The sequence below is a fragment of the Dromaius novaehollandiae genome, chromosome W (assembly GCF_036370855.1).
Source record: "Dromaius novaehollandiae isolate bDroNov1 chromosome W, bDroNov1.hap1, whole genome shotgun sequence".
NCBI classification, from domain to species: Eukaryota; Metazoa; Chordata; class Aves; order Casuariiformes; family Dromaiidae; genus Dromaius; species Dromaius novaehollandiae.
Genome location: NC_088130.1, coordinates 15,690,064 through 15,717,690, shown reverse-complemented (window position 1 = coordinate 15,717,690; position 27,627 = coordinate 15,690,064). Strand labels below are relative to the sequence as shown.

Genomic DNA, 27,627 nt, shown 5'->3' with positions numbered 1-27,627 from the left:
CGGCGGCGAGCAGGCAGGCCGGCGGGCAGCGGCCGTTACTGGTCGCGCGCTGCCCGCTGCTGTGCTGCGCTTGCGCGCGGGCACCCGGCCGGGGCGGGGGGGGGGCAGCGGCAGGAGACAGCGCCGGCTGCGCGCCCCTCCCGCCGCCGGGGACGCTGTGGGCGCGGGGCGGCGCCGCGGCGCCGCCGGACGTTGCCGCAGTTGCCTAGCGAGGAGCCGTAAACAAGGGGAGAGGCCCGAGCCGCCCGCCGCGGCCCCCTGCCCCGCGGCCCGGCGGCCCCGGGAAGCGCTCGGCGGCGTCGCGGAGCCGGGGGGCCGCCCGGAGCGCCGCGGCTGCCTGCGCGGGGGCCGCCCGGGACCGGCGTCTGTCCCCGTCCTCCGCCAGGTTGGTCGGGAGCAAAAGGCGCCTGGGCCTGTCGGAAACGTGCGAGCCCGACCTCGGAGTGCTGCTGTCAGCTCCGAGCCTTGCCGGCGCGTCTGCTGCGCCTTAACAACCGACGGCGGGCGTTAGACGGCACCGAGGCGCTTCTGTAGCGTGCGTCTGCTTCAGAGTCTCCCGTTTTATGGTGGTGGTTTATGAAACAGCAAACAGTATTTCTCTCTCTCTCTTTCTTTCTGTGCGTGACTTGTTTTAAACTGTTTTTGTTTGACGTGTAATTTTGAAAAGGCAGAATGTCAGCGTTTGAAAGAAGCACATGCCTGTGGATACAAAGGATGCTACCTGGATAAGTAAAAACAGAAAACGACCAAGATGTGTTTTAAATTTTTAGTAAATTTAAATAGTGGTTTCTGATCACCATATCTGTTATGATATGAGGCTTATTTCAGCCTCACACTTTTGCTTTTCTCTGATTCTACTCAGTTAATAGGGTTTTTCTGTTTTCAATTTCCAGAGTTTCTCAACTCTGAATGCACAAGTCCTCAAACAACCTAAATGGAATAAAATAATATGCAAAAGCTCATTTCTCTGCAACCACAAAAGAATGTTTAAAGCCGGCTGTATCTTTAACAAACCTGAATTTCAGGTGTTTAGCTGAGGAGTTCTGCCAGTTCCGTAATACAGCTTTTGTGAAAGCAATATGTAGGAGTTTAGCAAGCAGGGAGTTCGGCAAACTTTCCCTTGTGTTGCAAGTATACTTACGAGTGAAAAGAAATGATATGGTTGAGATCCAGCAGCACTTGGTACCTGTGAGGGTTTGTGAATGTTCTTGAAATCAAGCTTTCTTTAAAGCTGTCTGTTTATGGTGTTGGTACTGTGTAGTGCCTACATTGTAAGAACAATTATGCAGGGAGTATTAAAAGGAACTGCAGTTGCTAACATATATAATTAATAGAAATTATGTACTTAAACAGGCAGATTAAAATCAGAAGAATATGTGCAATGATTAGATGTATTTAAAATCACATTTGTTCTGTAGGCAACACAACTGCTTGCTTTGTGCTTGTTGAGTTCGAACTGCTTGGCCTTTCTTAAGTAGAAGAGAGTTTTTAAAGTGTGTATATGTGTATGTACATACAGTTTTGGGAGAAAAATGTTTTCTTTCATTGATTTCTGCTGCCCGTTCAGCATGAATGCTACTATAGGAAAATAAGTGTATTCGTTTAGGCATATGCTCTATCAACAAAGTTTGTTAATAAACTCTTATGGTGCTGTTGTTTCACATGACTATATTATGTTCATATAGAAGCTGTGGTGACTCTCGGACTTCAGGTGAAGTCTATCTTAGAAACTAATGGAGGTAAAATTAGTTTATAAATTCATATAACAGTTATTAATGTAGCTGATTTTATACCACAGTTACTTTTCAGAGTGTAATTGTGCTCATGTTTTTTTTTTTTTTTTTTTTTTTTTTAGAAAACTCTTCAACTTTGTATTTCAGCAGGAAATTAATCTTTAACTCAGAAAACTTTTTTTTTTTCCTTAGTTACAGACAATTGAGAATGAGGTGAAGACAGGAATCATAACAGATTCCTTAATGGTTCCCTGAATACAGAGTGGGGAACACAGAGATGGAGTCTGGTATGGAGGAGATCCCAGTTAAAGTTGCAGTAAGGATCAGGCCTCTGCTTTCTAAGGAAGTTCTTCATAATCATCAAGTGTGTGTGAGACTAGTCCCAAATACACAACAGATTATCATCGGAAAAGATCGTGTCTTCACTTTTGATTTTGTATTTGGCAAAAATTCAACTCAAGAAGAAGTATATACAACTTGTATTAAGCCTCTCGTAGTGTCTTTGACTGAGGGATATAATGCTACAGTATTTGCCTATGGACAGACAGGTTCTGGGAAGACTTACACCATTGGAGGAGGTCACATTGGTAGGTTGTAGAAAGATTATTTTGTTTTTGTGGCTTGTGATCAGTCTATTTGTTTAAATTAAGTATTTATTATATACATGATTCTGCAGTTTTGAAATAACTTTGCTCAGCAGTTATATTTTGAATAATTTGCAGTGTCTAGATCAGATTAGCTGCTGTTTTTTATTTGTGTATACAATATTTTACTTTTCTGTGTCTTTGATTTCCTGCTTAGCTTTCCCCATTATTGACTTTCAGTGAATAATTCTGTTGGGCCAGCTCAGAATAGAGAATCTTAAAGTTACCAGCTCTCTGTATTCTAGTAATTTCCAAAGGGTGCATCAGTAAGATATCTAAGCATTGTGCTACTAACAAAATAATTGTTAAGGGTTAATGGAAAAAAAGTATGGTTAAAAAATATGCTTCCAAAGTTTATGTGATAGTTGAGTGATTCTAAACACAGATTTTCCATAATTTAGGCTATATCAAAGATATCTGAGAAAAATACAATTTATAAAGTGCTCTTTCACATTCTCCATTTTAGTATGCAACTTTCCGAGAGCACGGCAAAGAAACTAACTTCATATTTAAATTTCACTTTTTTAAAAGCAGATATGTGCAACTCTTCTATTTAATTAACTTGGTATTTCCAAGCTATTAATTCCCAAATAACTTAGATTGGGCTACTCTTTTCTGTAATACTTTGCAGAAAACCTCTATAGCTTCTGCATGTATGCATTTTTTTTTTTTTCTTTCTGCCTTTTTACGAAGTGCCGTATCACAAGCTTTGGGTCCCCTTCCCTGCAATCTGCAGAAGTATAACAATTTCTTCTGTTTAATTAGAGGGATAAGAGAGAGCAGCAGCAGGACAGTGACTGACTAGATTTTTCTTGGTCCCTCTTGTCCTCCTCAGAACAATCTGTGTCATCATCTCCAGCTTTTCCCCAGACCAGTCCCTCATTTGATTAGTATTGCTGTAGACTATGCATCATGGTAATTTTTGAAAGTCTGAATTCTCATGTCTGAATATTATATATTTTGTTTCTACAGAAAGGGTTTGAAATATTATTGTTAATTTGCTAGTACATTTACAATATTTTTTCTTTTATTTTTCTCAGCATGATTTTTACTAGTTTAGTTTTCTCTTAGCCTCGTACACACAGAATGTAGTAAAGTTCTATGTTAGTGTCATTTCCATGCCAAGACCAATAGAAGGAGGTAATATTTTATCAGTTTATGTACTTTGACTTATCTGTGAGTCTGACTTCAGCTCCACCTGAGAACTTGCTGATGGCTAATAAAATGAAATGCTTCTAACTAGTTTTGCAGTAATGAATTGGGACCAGATTCTGATTTTTAGTAATGTAACAGATAAGAATCTTGATTTATGTTAGTCATTCTATTATGTGTTATTTTGCTCAATCTAGCAATTTAAGTAGCACCTCTGGTAGTTACCCCTGACCTTATCTTGAATTATCATAATATCAAAATGTAATTCGCTTTAGGGTCTGGTGTCAAGGTAGGAATTCTCACAGGAATAAAACTGTAAGATACTTCTTTGTGGCTCAGTATTCTAGGTAAGACTTTTTGTTTTGTTTTGTTTTTACATACTAGTATGTAAAACTTGATTACCATACAGTTGATAATCTGTGTTACTCCACAGTATGGACAATCCTTTGGATTGTCTGTGACTGTAATATTTGATTTCAGGTCAACTCTTAAAATTAACTATTTTAGTACTAGATTTCCTTTCTTTGATATAATGTTTGCATTTTAACGCACTATTTATGATAATCACACCATATATGGCTGTTCAAAACTCAGCAGCTCTAGCTTTTTCATGTATATTTATTAAATGCAGAGTTAGATGTGAGCATCCCTTTGTTCCTTGGTAAAAAGAAGAAAGATACTTGGTATCCTCCCATTGACAGGCAGTCAGTTTCCATATTCTTGAATAAATAACAAGTTATTTATGGAAGCAGACTAAGGCATTAGTGATCCATATGTTCTTTGAAAAAATAGGAAATTATCGTAAATGCTGGCCAGAAATCTTGTATCACCAAATTACTAATGGTCTTTACTTAAGTGAAACCTGTAGGTTTTCTTTCTAAACCTTTGTGATGTTATTACTATACATAATGATTTGGAATGAAGAATGTCCTCTGAGCAGTATAGGGTTAAAGCAAACTCCATATTTTCCTAATTTTTTGGAATCTAACATAAAGTTATTTGGAACTTAACTTTGAATCCTGTTAATGCATGAAAACAAATACTCTGATCCTCAAAAATGCAAATATTTACATGAATCACTGAAAACACTGAACACTTCGGATTCCTTAGTGTATTGAGTGATAAAGCTCACAGACTCCTATCTTCAGCCTTTGTAATTTCTTGACAGAGTGACTGCAGGCTTCTGTGACATCTTTGTTTATATTTTAGCATCAGTTGCAGAGGATGAAAAAGGCATAATCCCACGGGCTATTCAGGAGTTATTTCAGCATATCTCTGAAAACCATAACATTGATTTCAGTGTGAAAGTGTCATATATAGAGGTTTACAAGGAAGAACTTCGAGATTTATTGGAATTGGAGACTTCTGTGAGAGATTTACATATCCGAGAAGATGAAAAGGGCAATACAGGTAGGATATCAGCTCTACAACTCATGCGTTTGGTTTCATTTGTGTGCTCAAATGCAGATTATTCTTGCCTTCTCTTGGAAAGAACTGATTGATTACTAATACTAGAAAAAAGGTTCTATTTTCAGAACATAATAAGTTTAGTTTAGGTGATTTGAAGCAGTCTTGTTTTTAGACAGCCGTGAACAATACAGATGTTCCAGTAGAAATGACTACAGATAAGGCAGAAATACAGTTACAGTTTCTGCAAATTCTTCCTAAAAACACAATGACATAAATGTGTTCATTTGAATAAGTATTTCAAGATTGAACCTTTGCTTCTCACTTAAAAATTGTAACAGTTAAGCCCTTTATAGTGTAAATACCTGCCCCCCATTTCTATATGAACTGCGTGGGAGAAAGAACATCTCTTTCAGGGTAGCATCTGATTTTTTTTGGAAGCTTTGAAATTAACATTTATTCCATAGTCCTCCTATCTACTACACCAAAATGCCAGAATCCACTGCAGAGATGTTTTATCCTGAAACTGTGATCTGGTTTTCTGTCTTTATTCTTTATTTTCTAATTGTTCTGTTTGTTTAAATAGTAATATTCTGTTGCATTAAGCTGGCACGACTTTCTTGTCTGTAGAAGAAGGCACTGTATGTACCTTTACTGACCGCAAAACTTAGCTGGCAGGTAATGTCATTGCTTCATAATGATCCAGCAATATGTTTTAAACTGCTCTTTTTCAGTATGGTTTCAGTCAGTTTCAGTAGATCATGTACCTGCTAGGGCAAGATCTTTCCATTCTTTGTTAAAATTATGGACAAAAAATATGCTGATAGGAATATTCATTGCCACTTTCACATTATTAGATTATTCAAATAAAGAGGTAATGGTCCAGAAAGCCCTACTATCTGAGCAATACAAAATGGGAATTCCGTTCTTACCGGGGCTTAGGAATCATTCCTACTATAAACTTAACTTTTTTTTTTTTTTTTTTTTTAATGGAAAAATACCGTTTAAACTGGGATTGCTCATACTTTTTCTAGGTAGCCCTAGATTGCAAATTGCATGTGGCTAAAAACTGTTTATTATGCTTGAATTATTATTTGTTTCAAAAGCTGTAGCATGGTACACTCGCATATTAAATATCCACAGGTTTCAAATGTGCTTTACCTCGTCCTTTCCACATATTGATGTCTTATTCTCCTTTAGGTATGTGCTGTGAGCTCATAATAATGCAGGCTTTTATCTTTCTCTAGTTCATGGTTATGGATTGACTATTCATAATTGCTGTAAACTTTTGCCAAGAGTTTAGGATTACTATTTTTCATTTCTTTGGTTTGGTGTTTGAAGTGATTGTTGGTGCCAAGGAATACCAAGTTGAATGTGCAGATGAAGTGATTAGCCTGTTGGAAGGTGGCAATGCAGCTCGTCACACAGGTACGACACAGATGAATGAGCACTCCAGTCGATCTCATGCCATTTTTACCATCAGCATTTGTCAGAAACAGTCTGCAGAGTCTCAAAAAAATACTGATGCTGCACAAGGTTCATGTTGGAAATCAGTCCGGATGATTGCTTCAAAGTTCCATTTTGTGGATTTGGCAGGTTCAGAGAGGGTAACAAAGACTGGAAATACTGGTGAACGGTTCAAAGAATCCATTCAGATCAACAGTGGTTTGTTAGCCTTGGGAAATGTCATCAGTGCACTTGGAGACCCAAAGAGGAAAAGTGTACATATTCCATACAGAGACGCTAAAATCACTCGTATTCTGAAAGACTCCCTAGGAGGAAATGCCAAGACTGTCATGATAACATGTATAAGTCCATCCTCATCAGATTTTGATGAATCTTTGAATTCTCTCAAATATGCCAACAGAGCCAAAAATATTAGAAATAAACCCGTTGTAAACTATAACCCTGATCAAGACCGGATTGATGAAATGGAGCTTGAAATCAGATTGCTTCGAGAAGCTTTGCAGAATCAGCAAGTTAGTAATCATGCTAATCAGGGTTCACAAGACTTGAATCAAGGAAGGACTCGAATAAGTTCGCTTGAAGAGCGGCTCAGCCAGCTTCAGGTCGAGTGCTTCCGCTATAGAAATTGCCTAGATGAAGTCTTCCCATTCCTGGTTGATTTGAAGGATGGTGTTAGCTTAAAAAGAAGTCAGGAGGACAGGTTGCAGAGCTGGATCAGCATGGTACAGGAAGTTAAGAAGGAAGCACTCACCGTGCAGCGGATTGATACTGGGCCTGGAAGCAACCAAGAAGAGCCCCATCACATCACAATTCTTCAGCTAAAGAGGGAACTAAAAAAATGCCAGGTATTTAATTATAAGCTGATCATTTAAATAAATAACATTATGTCAAATGACTGTTCTGTTTGCCTACTCCCGTGGGACGTAATTTTACTTGAATGGGTGGTTGAAGTATCAAGTTCATCATGGTAGGGATAGGTAAATAAATGTCATACTTTGGCTAGTAATTTTGAAGATGATTCTGTGAGGTTGAGCTGTTTCTTCTGTTAGCTTTTTTTGGTTTTAGGCTGCAGTAGTCCCATTTGTCCTTTAAACTCGGAAATTGTTCTAAATCCTGCCGACAAGTTAGTCTATCAGAAGCATTATAGGTGTAATTACAATGCAGATACTCTGCTGCTATCAGTGCACTTACAGATAATTGATGGGTCAAGTTCATAGTACTATGAAGCTGCAAGTATCTTATCTCATGTTATTAAATCAGATTTTCCTAGCCTGTATTTCTTCAGTAGTGTTCCTGCAGTATTTCTGCCAAGAACACCCTCCTTTTCATTATCAGGCCTTTAGCTTACTGAGTTTCTAAGCTATTTACAGATTCTTGTTTCTTATCACTTTTCTAACACTTGCTTCTGAGTTGTATACCAACTTTCTGCTTTTTGGTGCCATCATGCTTCTTTACAGCTTTCCAGCTGAGGTGAGAATTTCAAAACAAGATATGGGATTCTCAGCATGCAGCTATCCCATGAGGATCCTCTCATGCTGGTAACTCTGAAATAGCTTTCTCAGACAGCATATAATAGTGCCAGAAGATGATCTATGAGGAGAAGAGCTCTCAGCCTTCTTGAGCATGATAATGTCTCCTCACAGAATCAAGCATGATCAAATACATAGTTCTTCGTAGGGACATCCCCATGTACATTTAGGAAGTGTACATCTTGGGTGTACTGAGCTAAAATGTTGAATATGAATAACAAAACATCCCAAATAATGCAGGTATTAAAATGTACAATAAACAGAGCCTCAAATAAAAATTAATTTTGTAACTTGACATTGTAGTTTGAAACTAGAACTTGAATGAAGTTCTGATGAGAAGATGATCTTTATGAACAGATCTGATAAACTGATATAAGTCTGTCTTGTTACAGAAGGAGGCTGTGCTCCAACAAATTAGAGTTTTGTAATATCAACCTGTTTTGCATTTTGCACACCAAATTCTGAGAAGCTTGTAGATTGTTATCAGGCAGTTGCATATATAAACTCTGACTTTAATTCCTTTTTAAAACTCTGTTCTTTGTTCCTGTCATTCTAAATTTCCTTATTTTAAGCCTCTGATTCTGATTCCAAGGTTCAAAACAGTGCAAGAACTGGGTTAAACTGAAAGGTCCCCGAGGTCAGTATACTGTGTGCAGCCATGTTCTCATGGGCCAGCAAAGGCTAGGAAACTATTGTTTTTGCAGTGTTTAGTTGCAAGTACTTATTCACGTTGCATTTTACTTTTCACATAAATAATGCAAACTGTGGCATCCTTATTTTAATTTTTGTTTTGTTTGAGTTCCTGTATTTCCTACAGAAGAAGGGTAGATTAAAGTAATTGATACCTTGGGAAGAGATGTCGTTTTCTCTAGTAAAAGTTAACTAAAATATTTGGATGTGACAAATGCTATAGATGAATTTTGAAGAAGAATGAATCATTTCAAAATTCAAGAAAGAATGAAGAATGAATTTTTTTTGTCTTCATTTAAAGATCAGTTTTGACTACTTTAGCATGTATTGTTCTGGTGTAGCTCCATGTGTTGCATACCAAAATAATACTTCCCAGCAGCCAACTGTATCAGGTCAAAAAGAAATAAATGGACAGTATGCTTCTTACTTTTGTATCACTGCATCCTACCCTGCTCTGTCATCATGCTAACATCCGCACAAATTTCTTTACTACTAGCCTATATTTTCTCTTCTTTTTTCTGTAGCTGGCTCACCTCTGAATGATAATATGGTACCAGTGTGGGGCAGGATACACGTATCTGCTAAGTTTAATAGAAACAATGCATTGCATTGGTACGTAGGCTTTGGAAAAGGTTCTGCTCTCTAAAGAAACATCAGGTTCTTGAATGCATTCTTAGAAGCTGTTAAGATTTATCTCATCTTGGAAGAAAGAAAATAACTGTATTTACATGCCCATTTCATCCTGGAGCATTCATTATGGGTACATTTTTTTTTTTCTGTGGGAGAAAGAAACCTGTCAGAAGGAAATCAATAGATGAAACACAGAAGTGAAGAAATAATTAGTAGAAACAACACACAACCAGCTGGAGAATTTGCCATACATAATTCAGAACTTTGTAGTTCTAATTACATTTTTTCATCCCAAATGAATGATTTTTTTTTCATTTTCCAGTTGTAAGAATAATACTGTCCTCTCTTCCCAGCTGAACTGTCCTTTTATTATCTAGCAGGCTCTACTTACGGATGAAGAAGTATTTAGCCAGAAGGACCATGAGCTGAAGGTACTGCAGGATCAAATAAAGACATTAATACAGGAAAATGAAGAGCAACAGGAAGCTTTAAAGGAAGCTCAAGAAACAAACAGATCACAGGTATTTTTTCTCTGGTACATATCACTGTGGAAAGATGGTTCAAATGAGATGTATGTGTGAATGCATTCATTATTTCAAGACAGGTTCTTCAGGCTTTTTTTTTTTTTTTTCGGACATCAGTATCCAACAGTCTTACAGCGTTTTGTTTGAATCAGAACTGTATCACTTAATGAGTTGGGTTCATCTAGTGGATGAAGCAAAAGACAATGATTCTTGATGTTTGTATACCAGCCTAGCTGTGCCACAGCCGCCTCGTATGGCATTAGATAAATCATGCAGCCTCTCTGTGCTTACTAAAAGCATAACACATACCCCCATCATGTGTTTTGTTTCTAGGTTGTTTCAGGACTATTAATTGAGATTTGAAAAGCCTCTGAAGGATTCTAAAAATTCTGTAGAATGCTTTAATTGAAAGAATCTATAGAAATAGGTTTGTTATAGCTTTAGTAAGCACAAGAATAAAACTTTGTTGCCTTTTGACTTTATAAGGCAGAATTTCGTACTAAGTCTCTGAGCATTTACTATTATAGGAAGTTGAGTGACATAGTGGAAACTGCTTGCCTTTTGCCTGTGTAGATCACTTACTCATAAAATGGTGATGGGCAGTAAGTATGTTGTATTCCAAAATACACACGATCATAAGTGGAGTAGCTGATATTCCCCTGCTGTTGCATATCACATGGATGATGGATAGAATATTGTCTCACTCTTTTGAAGAAAACAGCATAAATATGGCTAGCTAGTACTTTTCTCCTTATTTTACTCTTTCTTCTTTTCCCTCCTCTTTGCTGATATCTTGGGGAGAGTCATTGTTGAATGAAAGGTAAGTATACTGCTCATTACATTTTTCTTCCTTCTGTCATTTTCTTTCTTTTCTGTCATCTCTGGCTAGGTTTTCTTTTTTCTTTTTTTTTCTTCCCCTCCTATACAACATAGTGCCAGGTTGTTATGTTAAGATAATGCTCCTGATTTATATTTAGGAATGTACAAGGTCGAGGTAATGAACAGAAACGGTCACACAGTGAGTAAAAGACTCGCTGAAAGTCACAATCAGTTCAGTATCAGAGACAGGAAGAGAGCCTGAAACCTCTCATGCACCAGTTCTGTACTTAATCCACTGAACTGCCCCTTTTATTTAAAAATTATATGGAAATAAGTAGGGTAATTAAAAGTAAATGCTTGTGTCAAATAGTTTGAAGTGGCATTCACAGAAATACATAATTTACTGATACATGATAGGATCAGAATCGTAAAAGTAGCATCTACTAGGTATTAAATGTTTACATGTATATGTATTTATATAACTGCTGTTTTACTATGGGGTTGTCCGTGCAAGCATGTTGGCGACAAAGAGTCTTAAAAAGAGTTGAAGGCTAGCTGCAGGTGGATCCTTGCAGTTGGCTTTTACTGCTTCCAGAATCATGAAAACATGGTATTACATATATATTCTACTTCCTGTGACTTAAGGATATTGTATTTCGTACATATGTATTGTGTTCCAACAAAATGTCAATTTTCAAGGCATTGTCCATGTGCTCAGGAAGAACTTGCAATCTCAGAAAAGATGATGTAAAGGATGAATGAAAAATACATGGTTCAAAGTAGAGGAATGCAGAATATCTTTCATTAAATACTTTCAGTTGACTGTCACAGCTGCACAGCTGTTTTTCATATTTTCTGTTGTGAGTAGGCCAGATTTTAGAGGTACTCTGAAAAGAAGTGGAAGTAATGGAGGGGATTGAAAATGGATATAATGTAGATTGGTTTACGGAAGATACATAATATTGAAGAGACTGCTGTAGGAAGGGCAGATAGATAAATTCTCAACACTAGTATTGCTAACAAAGTTGAGGCTGAGTAGAAGATGTAGTACCTAATACAAGGGGTCCTGTAATCATGCAAATAATTGCATATGTTTGTTTACTAAGACAAAGAATATTTAAAGTGAGATTGCTCAAAGAGGAAACCTGTGTACATGTTCAGTTATTTAGACTCAGACCGTGTGTTCCATTTAAATGTGTTGTGCTGAATTCCCATGTTATTCCCCCATACACAGACACAAATAAGGCAAGCACAGGCTGATAAGGATGTCATCTGCTTCTCCCTAGATGCCTAGATAAGCTAAACTAAACTAACTTATCTAGGATAGGCCTTTCTAGGGAAAAAAAAAAGTCTTCAAAATATTTATGAGAGTTTGGGGGGAATATATTAATTAGAATTATATGTCATAGAATTTTCATTTTGTTGCAGAATTTGCATGTTTGTGCACTGCAGAAGAATTTAGGGTTGGTGAGTGATATACGAGATTCATGATCTTGGTTATGAATTTAGGAAAGATGAATGTGATGGAGAGCGGATGATCAGTAACAGTTTTGGTTTGTGTTTTCTTTTTCCCTTGAGAATGAGAAAATGGTGGAACAGCAAATCCTTATTGATCAGCTAAAAGAAAAATTAGAGAAGTTTACTGTTACGAAAATTTCAGACTTCCCAAGTGCTTGTGGAGATGAGCCAGCTGTTGCAGCATCTGCAAGGAGGCCATACAGTGTCCCACTCACAAAGAGTCTACTACGGTCCCTTCAGCCACCTTCAGGGAGAGAGACCCGAAAGGTAAGCGCTGCCCAAATGTTACGTTTTTCTCCTTTACTTTGTAATGATTATAGTTAGAGAATTAGAGTTGACATGAGAAATTATGGGGGTTTTGTCAGCTGTCGTTTAGTTTCCCATTGAGGACACTAAAAAATGACTTTCAATTTGTTGCAACCCATGCTGTGCTGCGAAAGTCCAGAATGTTCTGCGCAAGTTTATCACTTACAGTGATAAAGCTGTTGCCTTTTCTGTGTTTTTTTTTTTTTTTTTTTTTTGGGGGGGGGGGGCAGGGGCAGGCTTTTGAGGGTTCAAATATGAAATGTTACCAAAAGTGAACGATTATCGTGTACTGAGGTACTGAATACATTTTGGTAATGAGTTGCTAACAACACCTTTTTGGCATTTAGAAAAAGTTCTTTAAGCTCTCTCAAAGCTTCTTTTACAAAGGTATTCAGAAGTTTTATAGAAAACCTTTGCTTGCAAACTCAGGTGGTAACACTTTTCAACTGAAATAGCATTGAAAAATCAGTGAAGAATTGCTAGATTGTTACAAGTGATTTTTCCCATCATTTTTGGGGTGCATTTTTGGCAGGTGTATACCAGTCCCCCTGCCTACTCCCTGGCCCGGGTGATGGCAGGATTCCGTGCTCGCAGCCAGACGATGCTGAGCTACATAGAAGATCAGGATGAAGTACTTCATTGTCATCTATCTGATCATAGCGATGAAGAGGAAGGAAATACAGAGAGTAAAAAGAAAAGCTCATTTAAGTAATTTTTTGTTGTTCTTTAAAGGTTTTTTTGTTTTGTTTTTATACACATATGTATATCAAATGTAATATTACTGCCTAATCTTGCCATATTAGGAGGCCATTTATGATGTTACTTAAGCTAAACTTGTGGGACCATCTTGGCATAATGCAAGACAAGTATAATAAACTGTATCAGTGACCTGTGTGTCAAGACATAGCTTTTGATTTATTAAATGTTGCATGATTCTTGTTTTGGGTCCAGAATCTACCAAAAAGATCAGCCCATGTGAGTTTTCTCACTCTGAGATTCTTCTGTGTTAACTTCATGCAACAGTACATAATCTTGAAAGAAAACAATCCCTGTATGTTTTGGAATGTAGCATGTTTTTCATTCTTCCTTAGGCGTTCTATAAACCGCACGTGGACGCGAAAACAGGCTTCTCTCTGCTTTCCCCTTAACCTAAGTGATATGAAGTGTCAAGTAGACAAGTCTGGTTTTTACAACAAATCTGCGCTACCGACTGACACAATCACAGGTAAAATGGAAGTTATGAGAGGAAAATATATTGTAATATCAGAATATGCAAGAATGCAATTATCACATTTAATTATTTTTCCCATCCAAATATGGGCATTTAAAACAATTGGTTTTTTTGTAGCTCAGCTTAGATTTGAGATTTTTTTTTTCCTGAAACTGCATCAGTGACCCAGATGTTTAAATAACATTAGCTAGCAAGTGCTTCACACATCAGAATTGTTTAGATATAAATCTTTAGCACTCCTTCAAGGAGAGAAAATAAATAGTATTATTTTATCAGAAATACACTGAAATTATTTAAATAGGTTTTTTTTCTCCTACTCAGGATCTTGGAATGCTAATGAGTGCCATCCTTTTTTTTCCCCCCCCTGTTTAGAACTACTATCTCTTATACAGATGACAGGAAAAGATTCCTTGCACTACTCTCTCCTTTTGATTTCCCCCCCACACACTTCCCAGGCTGGAAGTCCACACATACAGTGTTCTGGAGCACTGTCCTTTGGATACAGAGTGTATGTACAGATCTTCCTGTACATACACTGTGTCTGTACATACACTGTGTCTGTACAGATCTTTCATCTCACCATTGTCATGTTTTCTTTAAAGGTGAAGAGATGGACAGCCTCCGGAAGAGTCATGTTTTTAACATACAGAAATTAAAGAATGCAGAATTGAGACTCACTGAGGCCAAGCAAAAAATGAGAGAACTTGCACTTAACATCAAAATGAAGGAGGAACTTATTAAGGAATTAATAAAAACAGGTAACTGTCTACTGCAAGACACATTAAAATGAAGAAGTTCAGAAATAACTGAGGCTAAAGAAGACAGAGTACTTCTGAAATTCTGTGTGTCTTAGTTTTTAGGTAATTACCTTGTGCAAGAAGACCTCTAGTAACATACAGATTCACATTTTCTATGAATTATTTGCTGTGATGGCATTGAAGGCTGTAAATTTGGATTAGGGACTACTGTGCAATGATGTGCAGATGTTTAAGTATTTTGTATGCTTTGCTCATTATAGCTTTTTTCTACCAGTCTTGTAATTTTTCATGTGTGCTTAGTGCTACAGGTCTTTCCATTGACATGTATCTATCACATAGTGTCTGGAATAGGAGAGAAGATGCAGCACTGTGCTGGGAATGTACATACCTCCAGCACTGCAGTAGAGAAGCAGGAGTCAGGAGCTAATGAGGGCAACAGCCAATGTCCCTGTTAGCCTACATCCCTTACACACCTGTCTTAGTATTTTTGTATCTGCCAGAAGCTAACATGATGATGGTAAGGACCTCTGCTCAACTCCTGCAGTTACACTCTATTTTCCTATGCACACATTCCCTTGGGACTGCCTCTTGGTGTTGACAAAGATTCTATGCCCCCATAAATGTTAACTGTGAGAAAGACCACCTAAACTAGACACATCAGAGGGTGGAAATCCAATCCAAAGTTGTTCACTGTTTATTCACCTGAAAGTTGAGTACTAACTAAAGAGCATATCCTTCTGGAAGAAGGAAGCATTTATGAAATACAGAGGAGCCATTTTGACAAAGATTGCAATGGGTAGAAGAATTTTGCTTTATTTGGTGCTCTAGGTGACATCAGATGACGCACAAAGAATTCAGTTTTAGACTCCTTCCTTTATCTTTATTTCAAAGTTAGACTTGCAGATTGAAGTTTTCAGGAAAGGAACTGTATGTTCCTTTATGGTTGGAAAATGTCTTCAAAATTGTTGGTTCAAGCAGAATGAAATAAGTAATAATTCAACTCCCTCATTAAGTATTAAATTTCAATTGATTATCCCGCTGCACCTATTTTTAAACTATTTGGATATGATGTCTTTAAGGTAAGGATGCTCAGTCTGTAAGCAGGCAATATTCTTTGAAAATAACTAAACTGGAGCAAGAATCTGAGCAGGCCAAAATGGAACTCGCTGAAACACAAAAGCAGCTTCAGGAGTTGGAGAGTAAGGAGCTGAGAGACATTGCTGAGAAAGCCAAGTTACAGAAAGAGTTTCGGAAGAAGATGGATGCAGCTAAGTTGAAAGTGCAGGTATTTTTGACCTGACCAGTAGGGTTTGCAAATCCCTGTCCTACTAGCACCTTTGTTGAAATCTTAACGTTCTCCCTGTAAAACCCTCACTTTTTACACAATTGAAGATCATTGGATTGAAGTGTATGTCATGAGAAATTTAGTATCACTACATTCACAGTGCTTTTTAACATATAGGTGGTTAGGTACTTACACTATTTTCTTGGTAGCTAAGCAACCAAGAAAGCATGGGTAACATGAGATGCTCATAAATCATTTTATGTAGAAGAACCTACACAAGGAGGCTATTTCAAGGTTTGGGGTTTTTTTTGTTTTGTCTTTTCATTATTTGTCATTAAAAAAAATTGCCATTTTAGGAAGTTACTATATAAATTCCAGCTCTAAGCAAATTCCCAAGGTGGTTTGTGGTTATACGTTTGTAAGACCAGGCCCAATGCAGTCATTTTGTGTGGTGCTAACATCATGCTTTAAGCTCTGCTATACCTAAGTTTAAGTTCTGGTGTGGGGCCAGCTTAGGTGCTCTGTGCCTCACTTGTAGAATGGTAAGCTCAGGTAAGCACCATATGAGAAGAGCTAAGTGGCTTATCAGCTTCAGCTGAGTAACAGCAGTGGCAGGAACTTCCTGGATTCATTATGTCTTTGTGTGACATTTTCCAGAGCTATGAATTCTGGAAGACTTTACTGGTTTGCATGTAATGTCAGGCTCAGACTGTATCTGTGCCTTTCCACGGTGCTTGAGATTAATCCTGCCTATCCTGAGTTCACCAGATGATTCAGAAGCCATAGAAATAATTAGTGATTACTTGGACAAAAGTTAGTAAGCCTTGCTGACTCTAAGAAATCAGTGAAACGAAGAATTTTGCCATGAACTTTCAGACCTTACAGAAGAAGAAGCAGGACACTAAGACCCTGGTTTCATTATCTAACCAAAGTGAGAGACGAGCAACAGAACTTGAGCAGAATGTGGCTCAGATGAAGCATCAGCAGACTCAGCTACAGAAAAGACTGCGTGAGGAGACTGAGAAAAAGAAACTCCTAGAGGCAGAGATTCAGCGGGACCAACAACAAATTAAAGTAAGATTCTTTTACATTCTTTATGACAGAGAATGAGATCAGCCAATTTTGTTTCCCTTTTCCCAAAGGCAATGAAATATACTGCTAGAATTCCCGTAGTTTTAAGTAATGCCTTTCTTGAAAAGTGTGCTAAAGAAATTGCATATAAATATTTTCATGTACATCTTCTCAGTGTGCCTTTCTCTTCAGGCTTTTTTATTGTATTACTTGATGTCTAGCCCTGAATTGCAATTTAATTGATAAATTTAAGGTCAGTATTTCAGAATATATACCTGTGTGGACTCTTGCTCTGACATTAAATAGGTTGGGGGAGAAAAAAAAACATCCTGACTAAGCCAGGATTTCTTTTTATAGGACCTTCAGCTAAAGATGGAGCAACAGCAGAAGATTCTTAAACTTAAAGATGAAGAGATTGCTGCATTTAAAAAGAAGAAAAATAACTCAGCAGGAACTTTACAGAAGCTGCAGGTAGCTAATCCATTCCAAATCTGTGTGGGCCCTGAAAGGGAAAAAGAGAAAAAAAATTCTTCCTCTGTCCTTAGTTATCTCTGTAAAGTGTTTGGAAGAAAATATCCCATGGTAGGTCTGTTTTCTTTTTGCTGTATCAAAAACTGGCACTATGGTCAAGAAGCTCTTCTACTCTTTGAATGAAGAGAAGGAGGAGGCAGTAGTGTGTTTGATTGTCTTCATATGAATTGTCAAAGATGCCGATTCAGATGCCTGAGAATTCCATGGGTTTGGTTGTCTGGTGGGTTTGAGGTGATCCTGAAGAGCTACATTATAAATGTTTCAAGGTGTGCTTTTTGGTGCGTGTGGTTCCTCTCTCCTTCCTCACTGATATAAATGACCAGGTTTTATATGGTTTTGATCGTTCCTAACAGGGTTAGAGTAGTAGATGTCCTCTGTGATGGTGTCAACCTACATTATTCCACATCTGGATACTGGAAAATGGGAGCTCCGTGAGTTATCCAAAATCTTTAAGGGTGAAAAGAAATTGAAAAAGGCAAAGGCATTTTTTTAACTTCACCAGCAATATACCCACTGATTAACTATGGAGTGAGGAGAAGTTTCCAGTGGACTGTGTTAGCAGGATCAGAGCTATCATTTTATTTCTTTCAGCATCACACTTACTTGGCACTTACTGTTTTTTACAGATAACTGATCTTGGGCAACTACAATGCAGCGAGGTTGGGCTAGCAGAATTCTTGTGGTACCTTCCAAACCTGGTTGCTATGATTATATATAGGACTTTTATTTATATAACTATTCTTAGGAAAAGAATCTACATCTCATTAAAGGCATCTGATATGAACATTTTTATAGAAGATGTGGGGATGTAACACTGCTTAGTCTCTTTTCAAGTCAGTCCAATTTCTTTATTGTTGTGAATCGACCTTCTGTTGCAAAATGAATATTAACATCAGAAATGTTTGTTTTTTATACAGTTATAGAAATCCATTCCTCTAACAGAGGAAAAGAACATAATTATAAAATTCTGAACCCAAAAGTGCTAGTTAATGTTCTCTGGATCTCTGTTTAAATTTTAGAAATTAGAAGACCAAAAGAAATGGCTGGATGAGGAAATGGAAAGAATTCTTCAACAGCACCAACAGTTAACAGAACTAGAAGAAGATTTAAAGAAAAGAGAGGCCATTGTAACCAAGAAGGAAGCTTTATTACAAGAGAAAAGCCACCTTGAAATCAAGAAACTAAGATCTAGCCAGGTGATCTAAGAAATGCTGTGAAACTGACTACAATTGTAGTGCTAACTGAAAGGCCAGGGCAGCAGGGAACCACATAGCAGTACAAATCGAAGCCATCTGACCGTGTCTCTAGCACTGCCACTGAGTTACAGAGTGGCTTGAGCAAATCAACATTTACATGTGAATAATACAGAATAATCATTCTTACTCACCTTTCCTTTCCAAAATTCTGACAACAAAACCAAAAAAAAATCTGAATTCTAATGTTACCTTATTGCAGAGTATTGGATAATACGATACCTAAAAATGGCTTGGTACTTTTGCAAACTAGAGGACATGGGAAACATTTTGTATTACTTATATTTAGTAACAAACATTAATAGAAATTAAAGTATCATTGTCACTTATAATGACTAACTCATTATTTAACTTTTTGTGTGCAGAAACTGATGTTGAGTGTCTTCCTTTGTTTTCTTTCATCAAGCTTAGTAATTTTTGGGTAGCTATCTACTCAGTATAATTGCAGTCTTTCTGTACAAGAAGCAGACAGGTCTTTTACTGCAGGATGTGCAATTTGAACTATGTACAGTCTCACATACATGCTTCTGGAAGGAGTGTTATATCTGTAGGATTTTTTGTTTTGTGGTTTTTTTTTTTAGGCTTTAAACAAAGATAGTGTGAAATTATCTACTCGCTTAAGTATGCTGGATCAGGAACTCAGTGATAAAGGTATGCAGCTTCAAGACAGCACCACTGAAGACAAGAGAGACATTTTGGAAAAAATTCAGGTTCTACAGAAGGAAAGAGATCAGCTGCTCAGAAGAAGAAACAGTGTGGATGAGAAACTTAAAGATGGTAAAGTGTTATCAGCTGAAGTAAGCAAGCACCTTTGAGATAAATACAGTTTTTAGGTAGTGTTGTGTAATAAAGCATTCTAATCATAACCTAAAATGTCTCCAGTCACTAGATAAGGTAGAACAAAGAAACTGAGGTTGGGTGGGGTTTTTTGTTTGTTTTGTTTTGTTTTTACAGCAATGTTAAAATACTGCAATGATAGCACTACTTACATGCTAGCTAACAAAATTTGTATTCAAAGGAACTTAGTTTAGCTAGTGCCTTCACAAACTCCAGTGCCTCTAAGGACCATGTAATTAGACATAAGGAAACTGTAGACTTTGATCAGTTTATCTTGAGCAGATATTTTCATGTCAGGACAGAATGTACATTGCTGTGTTCTAATAGTGATGCCCCCTGACTTTATCATAGGATTTTGTGAAAAAGCAATCCTTACCTGAAGGCCTTCACATTTTTACAGTGAAAATAACCCATATTGCCTGTATGGTCCACGTTTTAGTTGATTAGTGTAATTAAGTTAACGATGTAATAAGTTCACAGAGAATGCACAGATTCTTTCTAGGTCTTGAGAAGTAGTATAGGGATGTGGCTGAGCTGATCAAATAGTCTGCAGGTGCCAAAAGGACCCCTCCTTGCTTCACTCCTCAGAGCCCTCTGCAGTACTCCAGGCCATGCATTTCTGCCGTTTTCCTGCACAAGTTATGGTCACCTAAGCTCTTTACTGACCTTACTAATTCATTAATCCTGCAGAAACCTAGCACAACAAAAAAAGTTATAGTAGAAGTTGTACTGTGGGGAGGGGAAGATGAGGGAAGGATAAAAGGGAAAGTGTAACTTCTGCTTTTGTGGTGATGAACCATTTGATTGACCTCTATAAAATGGAACTCCACCATGGCAATAAAAACAAACAAAAAAAAAACAGAAAAAACAACCCCCCAAAAAAATAGATCTGTACTCTTCCTCTTACTTTTCCCATTCCAGTGTCTATACTCTTAGCAGTTGTTGTGCTCTTCAGAGTAGTTTAACTTTGGAGAATGAAGTTAATGAATGTCTTCTATGTAAGAATATTGATTTTGCACATTTTTAAAGGATCTTACTCCTGTGCTTCTCTGTAGGAAGAGCATGTCCTTTTCCAGCTGGAAGAAGGAATTGAAGCCTTGGAGGCTGCCATTGAGTACAAGAATGAAAGTATTCAGAGTCGCCAGCACTTGCTTAGGTCCTCTTCTCAGATTCTCTCACAGAGTGAGGATAATATAATAGGAAAGCTAGTTTCCCTGTCTGCTGCTGAGCTCAGAGCTATCCTCTTGAAATATTTCAACAAGGTTTGTTTTAACTTATGAATAATATTTTATCCTATTGTTTGTTGTTATTCTATATGATGAAAGGAAGTGGTACCGAGAAGTCAACATCAATTTAACAGGCTTTTGGTGAAAGGCGGCCCAGGTTATATTCATCTGACATTGATTTGGATATTTGGAATCTTTACGTTAACCTAAGTAGGATACTTATATGTTAAATTTGTATATCTTGTTTTGAGGTCAATAGCTTATAGGTTAATTTGGAGATTTCCTTGCTCTTTCTCAGTGTTCTGTGTTGCTAATTTTTGGAGCGGTAACATTTAAATACTTCTGTCAAATTGAAATTCTTCCCAAATATAGGCTTCATAAAGCTCAGGCTAGTATTCCTCTTCTTACCCATCTCCCCTTCCCCTCCCCACCCCAAATATAAAATTTTTTTTGCAAATACTGCCTGCAGTGTTTACAGCCACACACTGAAGAATTGTGCTGACATCTATAAACATAAAAAGGAAAAAGGACATGGTGTGTTTTTGTGACCTTGGGTGAACCTGGAGGATCTTGTGAACAAGCTGTCTGTGCTATGCAAGTTGTAAGTTTCTAGAATCAGGGAGATGCTATTGTATCAGTTAAATTCTGGGCATGGTATTAAAAACAACAAAAATAAACCCAGTAGTCCATGTGATTAAAATACACCTTTAATAAGAGCTTGTTTCTGAAGCATGAATTCACAGCAGGCAAGTCTGTTTCCAGTCAATGCTTAAGGCTTATAGAGACCATTCCTTTTGTATGCATTAATCTATAAGCAGAATTGTAAAGCCTTTATTAAAATGGCTTGAATAATCAAAAGAAGTATATTTCTTTCTTAGATTGTTGGCCTGCGTGAGTCTAAACATAAATTACAACTGCAGACTGAAGAACAGGAAATGAAGGTCATAGACCAAGAAAACGCAATACGTGAATTAGAATCTGCACTTGAACACATCAAGCTGCAGTGTGACAGACAGCTGACCCTACAGCACAAAGAACATGAGCAAAAGCTACAGTTAATACTGCATCATTTCAAAGGTGTTTGCTTCTGTGGGGGATTGTACAGCAAATATTATCTTTAGTCACTACTGAGAAATAGTGTACTTCGACTGAAAAAAGACATTTAATAATAATACATGAAGTACAGAGATATACTTTGTGTGTTACTAATTCTGGTGTCATATAGGATGCTCGGAAACAGACGCAAGGTGTCTGTATAAAAAGAAAATTGAATGTTTTTAAAAACAGTATTGGAAATGTCACATTTTCATATTCAATTTGCTGTTAATTGAAAAGTTGAAAGATAAAAGCCTTGTTGATATTGATCTTATAAATATTCTTACTAAAATTGACAAGCACAGTAGACATGGCTTTTTTGATCCTATGTCGTAGTTAAAATGTACATACTGCAAGCAAACTGTCAGCAAGATACAGACTCTCTGGTTTGGCAGCTTGATTTTTGGCATGTAAAAACGCAATGTGTATTTCATTCTAAAACTAATTTTACTTGTCATAGAACAAGATGGTGAAGGTATTGCAGAAACCTTGAAAGGGTATGAAGTAAAAGTTCAGCAACTGGAAAAAGACTTGTTTTTCTATAAGAAAACCAGCAGAGAACTGAAGAAAAAATTGAAGGAGCTCATTGGAGATTCATCCCACCAATTATTGGCACCCACTAAATGTAAGTATATTATCTTAAAATATTTATGCAATTGTCAGTAGACCATCTGAGGTATGGTTATACACAGAATATATCAGATATAAAAATTGTACCTTTTACTGCACTGTGTGTTCTCTGGGAAGAGTTAATTACATCTTCCTCCAGTTTCAAATGAAAGACAGCATTTTTTGTAGCTTCAGCAATCTGTGATACAACAACACTTTAAAGTCTTGTTCTGTTTTCTTTGGATTCTAACGTAATTTCAGCAGTTACAATCTGACTGTTATGGTTAGGAGAAAGGAATTTTACTATCTGAAAGGCTCTGAATGACATTGTAACTAACAGCATCGTAGCATGCCACAGTAGGTGTTGGGCTATTCGGCTCTTTTAGATGTATGGTAGTGGTTTAAAAAACAAAATTAACTGAAAGTTGCTCTCAGCACTTGATTTGATAGAATCACTTGATTGATAGAAGTTTCCTATTGGGAGATTGTCAGTGAAGAGTTCCACGGTCTTAGTGACTAAAAGTTCATTCCTTACGAAGGCTAAAAGAGTGGATTTAGACAGACACCCATAGTAAAAACATAAACTTTCTAATGTGATTCTGTGCTGTGAAAGACCAGCAATTGCTATTATAAGTTCTTATTTGCTTCCTATCCTACTAGCAGAATTCAAGCCTATAATAAAGCTGTCCTGGTGGGGAGAGGGGAAAAAAAGTGCAACTTGTGTCACTGTTTTGGTTCTCGCACCTCTCAGCGCCGCTGCTGCCGCCACCACCTGCTGCGCAAGGAAGCCTTCTTGGCTCTGTGTTTCTTTTTGAGGCTCAGCATGACTGGTTGCTCCCACTGGATACTTCTGTTTCTTTCCTCTCTGGGCAATGCCATGCCTTCATACATGTAGGTGCTGATCATGCACCTGCCCCTCCCAGAGTGAATTAAGGCTCAGCCCTTGCCCTCTAGGCAGGAGAATGAGCCAAAAAGTTAATTACTATGAAGTACACTGTCCTATGGTGAACATGAATATTCTAGAGGTTGCATTCTACATGAGTGTGGGAAAGATTATTCTGTGTCTAGTATAGAAAGAAGCATGTAGTTCAGGACATGTTTCCCCATGGGGAAATGGCTATCTTAGGCAAAATGTGGCAAAGAGTAGAAGGGAAAGATCCCTGTGCATTTCCAACTTTCTCAAATGCATATTTTGGTAGGAGTTATAAGTGCTTTGTGTTTCTGTATCACTACTTTCAGTTACATTCCTTTTAGAATGCATTTTGGGTCATGCTTTCATACAACAGAATAAAATATTTTTGATAAATGATTGCTGAGCTTTGATAAAAGCCCTACATGTACATTAAAGTCACATTTGCAAAATTGTGTGTTTTGCTTGCATAATTACATGACTGCTTTTTATGAACAATTAAGTTGACTATGTTTTTGGTCTGTTGGTGTAAGATTGCTTACTAGGATACACTACAAGTTAGAATGATGAAGCTTGTGTTACAAGCAACTAGCTAGAGGAAAGAAACAGCTAATCACCCTGACGTTTTTGTAGATGACAGACTTTTTAACAAGAAGGATAAAATGTGAGGTGATTATTTTTGACCACTTTCACACTACAGCTTACTGAAGTTGTAAAACTATGCTTATTACCTAACTCTCCTTGAAGGCAGGTAATCTTGAGAGTTGTAACTCTTAGCTATTTATCTCTTGGTAAATTTTATTTCAGATCACGGTATTGGTAACAAGGCACTCGGTAAAAATGAAGCAGAAGTTGCTTCCGAAGAATTCAAGTGGACATCTAACCCTGAAACCAATAGTCAACCTGGGAAGATAAAAGAAACAGACAGAACAAATGCTTTAAGAGCACGGCTGAATTCATGCAAGCTTGGAGAAGACATTTCAGAAGCTGGATGTAACAAAATGTGTTTGTCAAGCAGTAGTGATGACAAAACAGGAACAGATGAAGCACAGCCTTCAAAATCTCATCCTCAGCTACTTTCTGCCAACCAGAGGAGAGAGACCATAACACAGTTTCAAGGAGTAACTCCAATAAAACTGTCTCGCCGAGAACTACGTCATATCCCTCCTTCTGAATTATCTTTGAGGCGTTCAAGTCTTGGGGTTGGTATCGGTTTTATTGCTCCAGACTCCATTGAAATGGACAAAAAGTCTAGTGTCGCTAAGATATAGTTACTCTTCATTGCATTTTTAATAGCACTTGCTACTTGAACAATCGTATGAGATTTCTTTGTTCATGCCCCTGTTAACTAGCAATCATGGATGAATGAGTAAGTGTTCTTTAGTTATTATACACACTATCAAATTATTAGGTGTTTGCTGTGCTCACATGGTTTCTGTGAATCTGAGATGCATTTTAATTGGCACAGTATCTACAGGTGTATCATAAAAATGCCTTTTAACCTTAAGGAAATTATTTGTATTGGTTGGGGAGTTTTTTGCAGCAACTTCAAAAAATGTATATATTTTCCAAAAATTGCACTGTGTAATTTAGGTTTTCTGGAATTAAATTTTATTTCACTTTCTTGGGTCAGAAATTATAACAAACTATTTAATTTATTTGCATATATAGCTAGAAAATGTAGTTGCCAGACTGTCACTTAGTATTAGTAATGACTGACTTCTGTATCTTTGCTTTTTGTTTTTTTTAATAATAGATTTTATGCAAAACATGACATGCTTGAAATCAAAATTGGTATCTAAAGCTAAACTTGTTCCTGAAAAGGAGCATAAAGTACTTACTTTTTTTTAACAGTATTTAATTACTCTTATTTATGAGTCTTACTGTGTGCGCCAAAAGTCTTAAAATTATTTAATAGTTTTTTTTACAAAATAAACTTTTCATGCAAAATAAGTGTTATGTCTTATTTGTGAAATTAGGACAATTACTTATTTCACTTTTTTGTTTGCTGGAGTTTTTCTGAGGGTAGGAATTGCACTTAGGCAACCCCAAAGCATAATGTTTATTTCTGTACTAATACAAGAGGAAAATACAGGACCAATTCAGCATCTTTTAGGTGAGCCAAGTGGAGGAATGTATTATTCTTTTCTTTGTACTAATTATTCATGTCCTTTTACTTAAAATAAATACAAATTATTCTCTTGGGTTGCGTATCTGTTTCAGAGCAAATACTACAGGTATCTCTTGGTTTATTGTTACATTGCTGTTGCTAATCAGTTCAGGACGAAAAGCGATCTTTTTGTAAGAGGACAGTGATCGCTGAGAAGGATAAGCTAATTAGTAGCTGTACAAACTTGAAGACAGAGTCCAGAATGTCCAAACTCATTTGAGTTTAACCCTTCTATCCATAATTGTCTCCTATGCAAAAAGTTGCCTGATTTTTTCGGGAGATAATTGCCTCATTTGAAAGTAAGGTTAGTTTTATTTTAGCGGTGGACTAAGCAGTCATGTTTGAAAATAATGTCTTGGATTACTAGATGTACTTAGCAGAGGAAATTTTCATATTGTGAACTAAGACTGCTTTCTGATATTATCTAGGCAAGGCCTTGTGTATAGAGTGTGTGGCTGTAGATTTACAAGAACTGCATTTTTCCATGCTGCAAGCACAGAACGAATTTGCGCGTATCAAGAGATCTTGTTACAACATGATCCATGGGCCTATTGTCTTGTGGTACACTTTAATATTTTGAGTAGACTGCAAAGTATTTTATAATAGGATTGTTAAACCACTTTACCTGTCAAACAATTGTATCTTTCACAATTACACTTAATTATTCCCTGTTATTTAGCTGAAGTATGAGATAAGGATTTAGGGTCTTTTTGTTTGAATATCTTTTTTTACTGTGATGTAAGTAACAAGCGTGAATTCTACTAAAATTAAGTTTAATATTACTGTATTTATTATTCACTTAATGTTTGTAGTCAGAAAACAATAAACAAGTAAATGTATTTTAATGTCTACTTCCATTATTTATTACATCTCAGTATTATGTGAAGAAATTGTTGAAGTCATTTCTTCTAAGATAATGCTGTGCATTTTCATATACCTCATAGTACTCTGTAAATAAGAAGAATTCTTGCTTTGAAGTTTGCAGAAATTAAAAACCTGCTCTTTCCAGATGCAAAATTAAAACAGGCAAGAACAACTCGATCACTAGTAGGTATCAGTTGATGTTCTAGAGGTTTCTGTAGCTGTGGAATGGCAGGTAAGTAATTCAAACAAATGTAAAATAATACATTTAAAATAAGAAATAGTAGCGTGATCAGGAACATAGTTTTTTCATTTTATATTCTGTATGTCATACATATCCATTTCCTGACATAACTGAAATGTCATCTAATGTTAAGAGAGATAAATGTATTAGATATGTTTGTGATCTTTACAGAAGTGGAAGAATTGTTGGCTATGAATGGGACCTAACAATTTACATACATAAGCAGAACAATGAGAGAGGCCAGTGAGGCAGTGAAATAGGGATAATGAAAAAACAGTGATTATTTTCTGATTTATATAAAAAGTCTGATAGAGCTAATACCAATAAAATATTTTTCCCTCTTTGAGACAATCTGTAGTTCCTCTCTTGCTAACTAAAAACAAGCTTTTTTAAGCTTTTATTATCATTCTTTTTTATATTGTTTTTATGTTATTAATTTCACTGGCATTTATGGCCTTCATTGACATTTAGCTGTATGGGAGTAAAAACAACATGGAGTTAATTTTAGTGAGCTACCATGTGATTCTTTTAGTTATTAACAGCTGTTTCTCCTGTTATGCCAGTATTAAAATTAATTATAAAAAAAAAGCCATACGTATAATCCATTCTGTTGTTTAGCTAGTAATTGTGAATATAAACTATTTATGATCTGAATGCCCTATTACAGTAACTGAACACTGTAACAGCAGCTGGCTGCATTTCTGTAATGGCCTCTTACCTCTCCATTATTAACACTTTATTTAGGACTACACATTCATTTTGGATTCACCCCTTGCAAGTAGTTTGCACAAGGCTCTGATATTAATTACATAGTCTCAGAGAAGCAAATCTGGCTTTTAAGAAGTCAGTAGGTGTTTCTGCCCCATCTTATACTGAGACAAACTTTCCTTCCGAGGAACGTAAAGGGAAGATTTAAAGGGTACTGAAACTTCATATATATTACCAATGTTGGGTGGGGCGATCTTCTACCTTTAGAAAGTAACTTTTGATCAGACTGATTTGAGGATTTCAGCTAGTTAAAAGCTGGCAATAGCATAGGCAAAGATATGCTTCTTGTCATCTAGTGGTCTTCTCCAGACCACACACAGTCCAACCAACTGGGCTTGGAACGGACAAGTATTTTGAGG

At 36.9% G+C, this 27,627-nt stretch overlaps 1 protein-coding gene across 7 annotated transcripts; it reads left to right on the top strand.

Annotated features, from left to right (window-relative positions):
- The first annotated feature begins 116 nt into the window (after positions 1 to 116).
- LOC135323556 (kinesin-like protein KIF27) lies at positions 117 to 26,234 on the top strand. 7 transcript variants are annotated; one of them, XM_064500517.1, is made up of 19 exons: positions 119 to 385; positions 1,686 to 1,739; positions 1,926 to 2,320; positions 4,739 to 4,939; positions 6,278 to 7,248; positions 9,630 to 9,773; positions 12,174 to 12,380; positions 12,952 to 13,127; positions 13,511 to 13,644; positions 14,253 to 14,408; positions 15,488 to 15,693; positions 16,570 to 16,767; positions 17,122 to 17,235; positions 18,315 to 18,491; positions 19,130 to 19,345; positions 20,441 to 20,647; positions 21,490 to 21,688; positions 22,167 to 22,331; positions 24,033 to 26,234. In XM_064500517.1, the coding sequence occupies exons 3-19, from the start codon at positions 2,011 to 2,013 to the stop codon at positions 24,494 to 24,496; spliced, it is 4,245 nt and encodes a 1,414-aa protein (XP_064356587.1). In that variant the 5' UTR covers positions 119 to 385; positions 1,686 to 1,739; positions 1,926 to 2,010; the 3' UTR covers positions 24,497 to 26,234. The 7 variants fall into 7 exon arrangements, with proteins under 7 accessions (XP_064356588.1, XP_064356587.1, XP_064356586.1 ...); XM_064500516.1 differs by lacking the exon at positions 1,686 to 1,739; XM_064500514.1 differs by having other exon boundaries at positions 1,686 to 2,320.
- Positions 26,235 to 27,627: the final 1,393 nt, after the last annotated feature.

Excerpts from the sequence above, each read along its gene's own strand:
- LOC135323556 (XM_064500516.1), top strand. The coding sequence starts at position 2,011 with ATGGAGTCTGGTATGGAGGAGATCCCAGTTAAAGTTGCAGTAAGGATC. Across the intron at positions 13,645-14,252 it reads ACCGACTGACACAATCACAG|GTGAAGAGATGGACAGCCTC; the intron begins GTAAAATGGAAG and ends TTTTCTTTAAAG. Across the intron at positions 20,648-21,489 it reads TCTTGAAATATTTCAACAAG|ATTGTTGGCCTGCGTGAGTC; the intron begins GTTTGTTTTAAC and ends TTTCTTTCTTAG.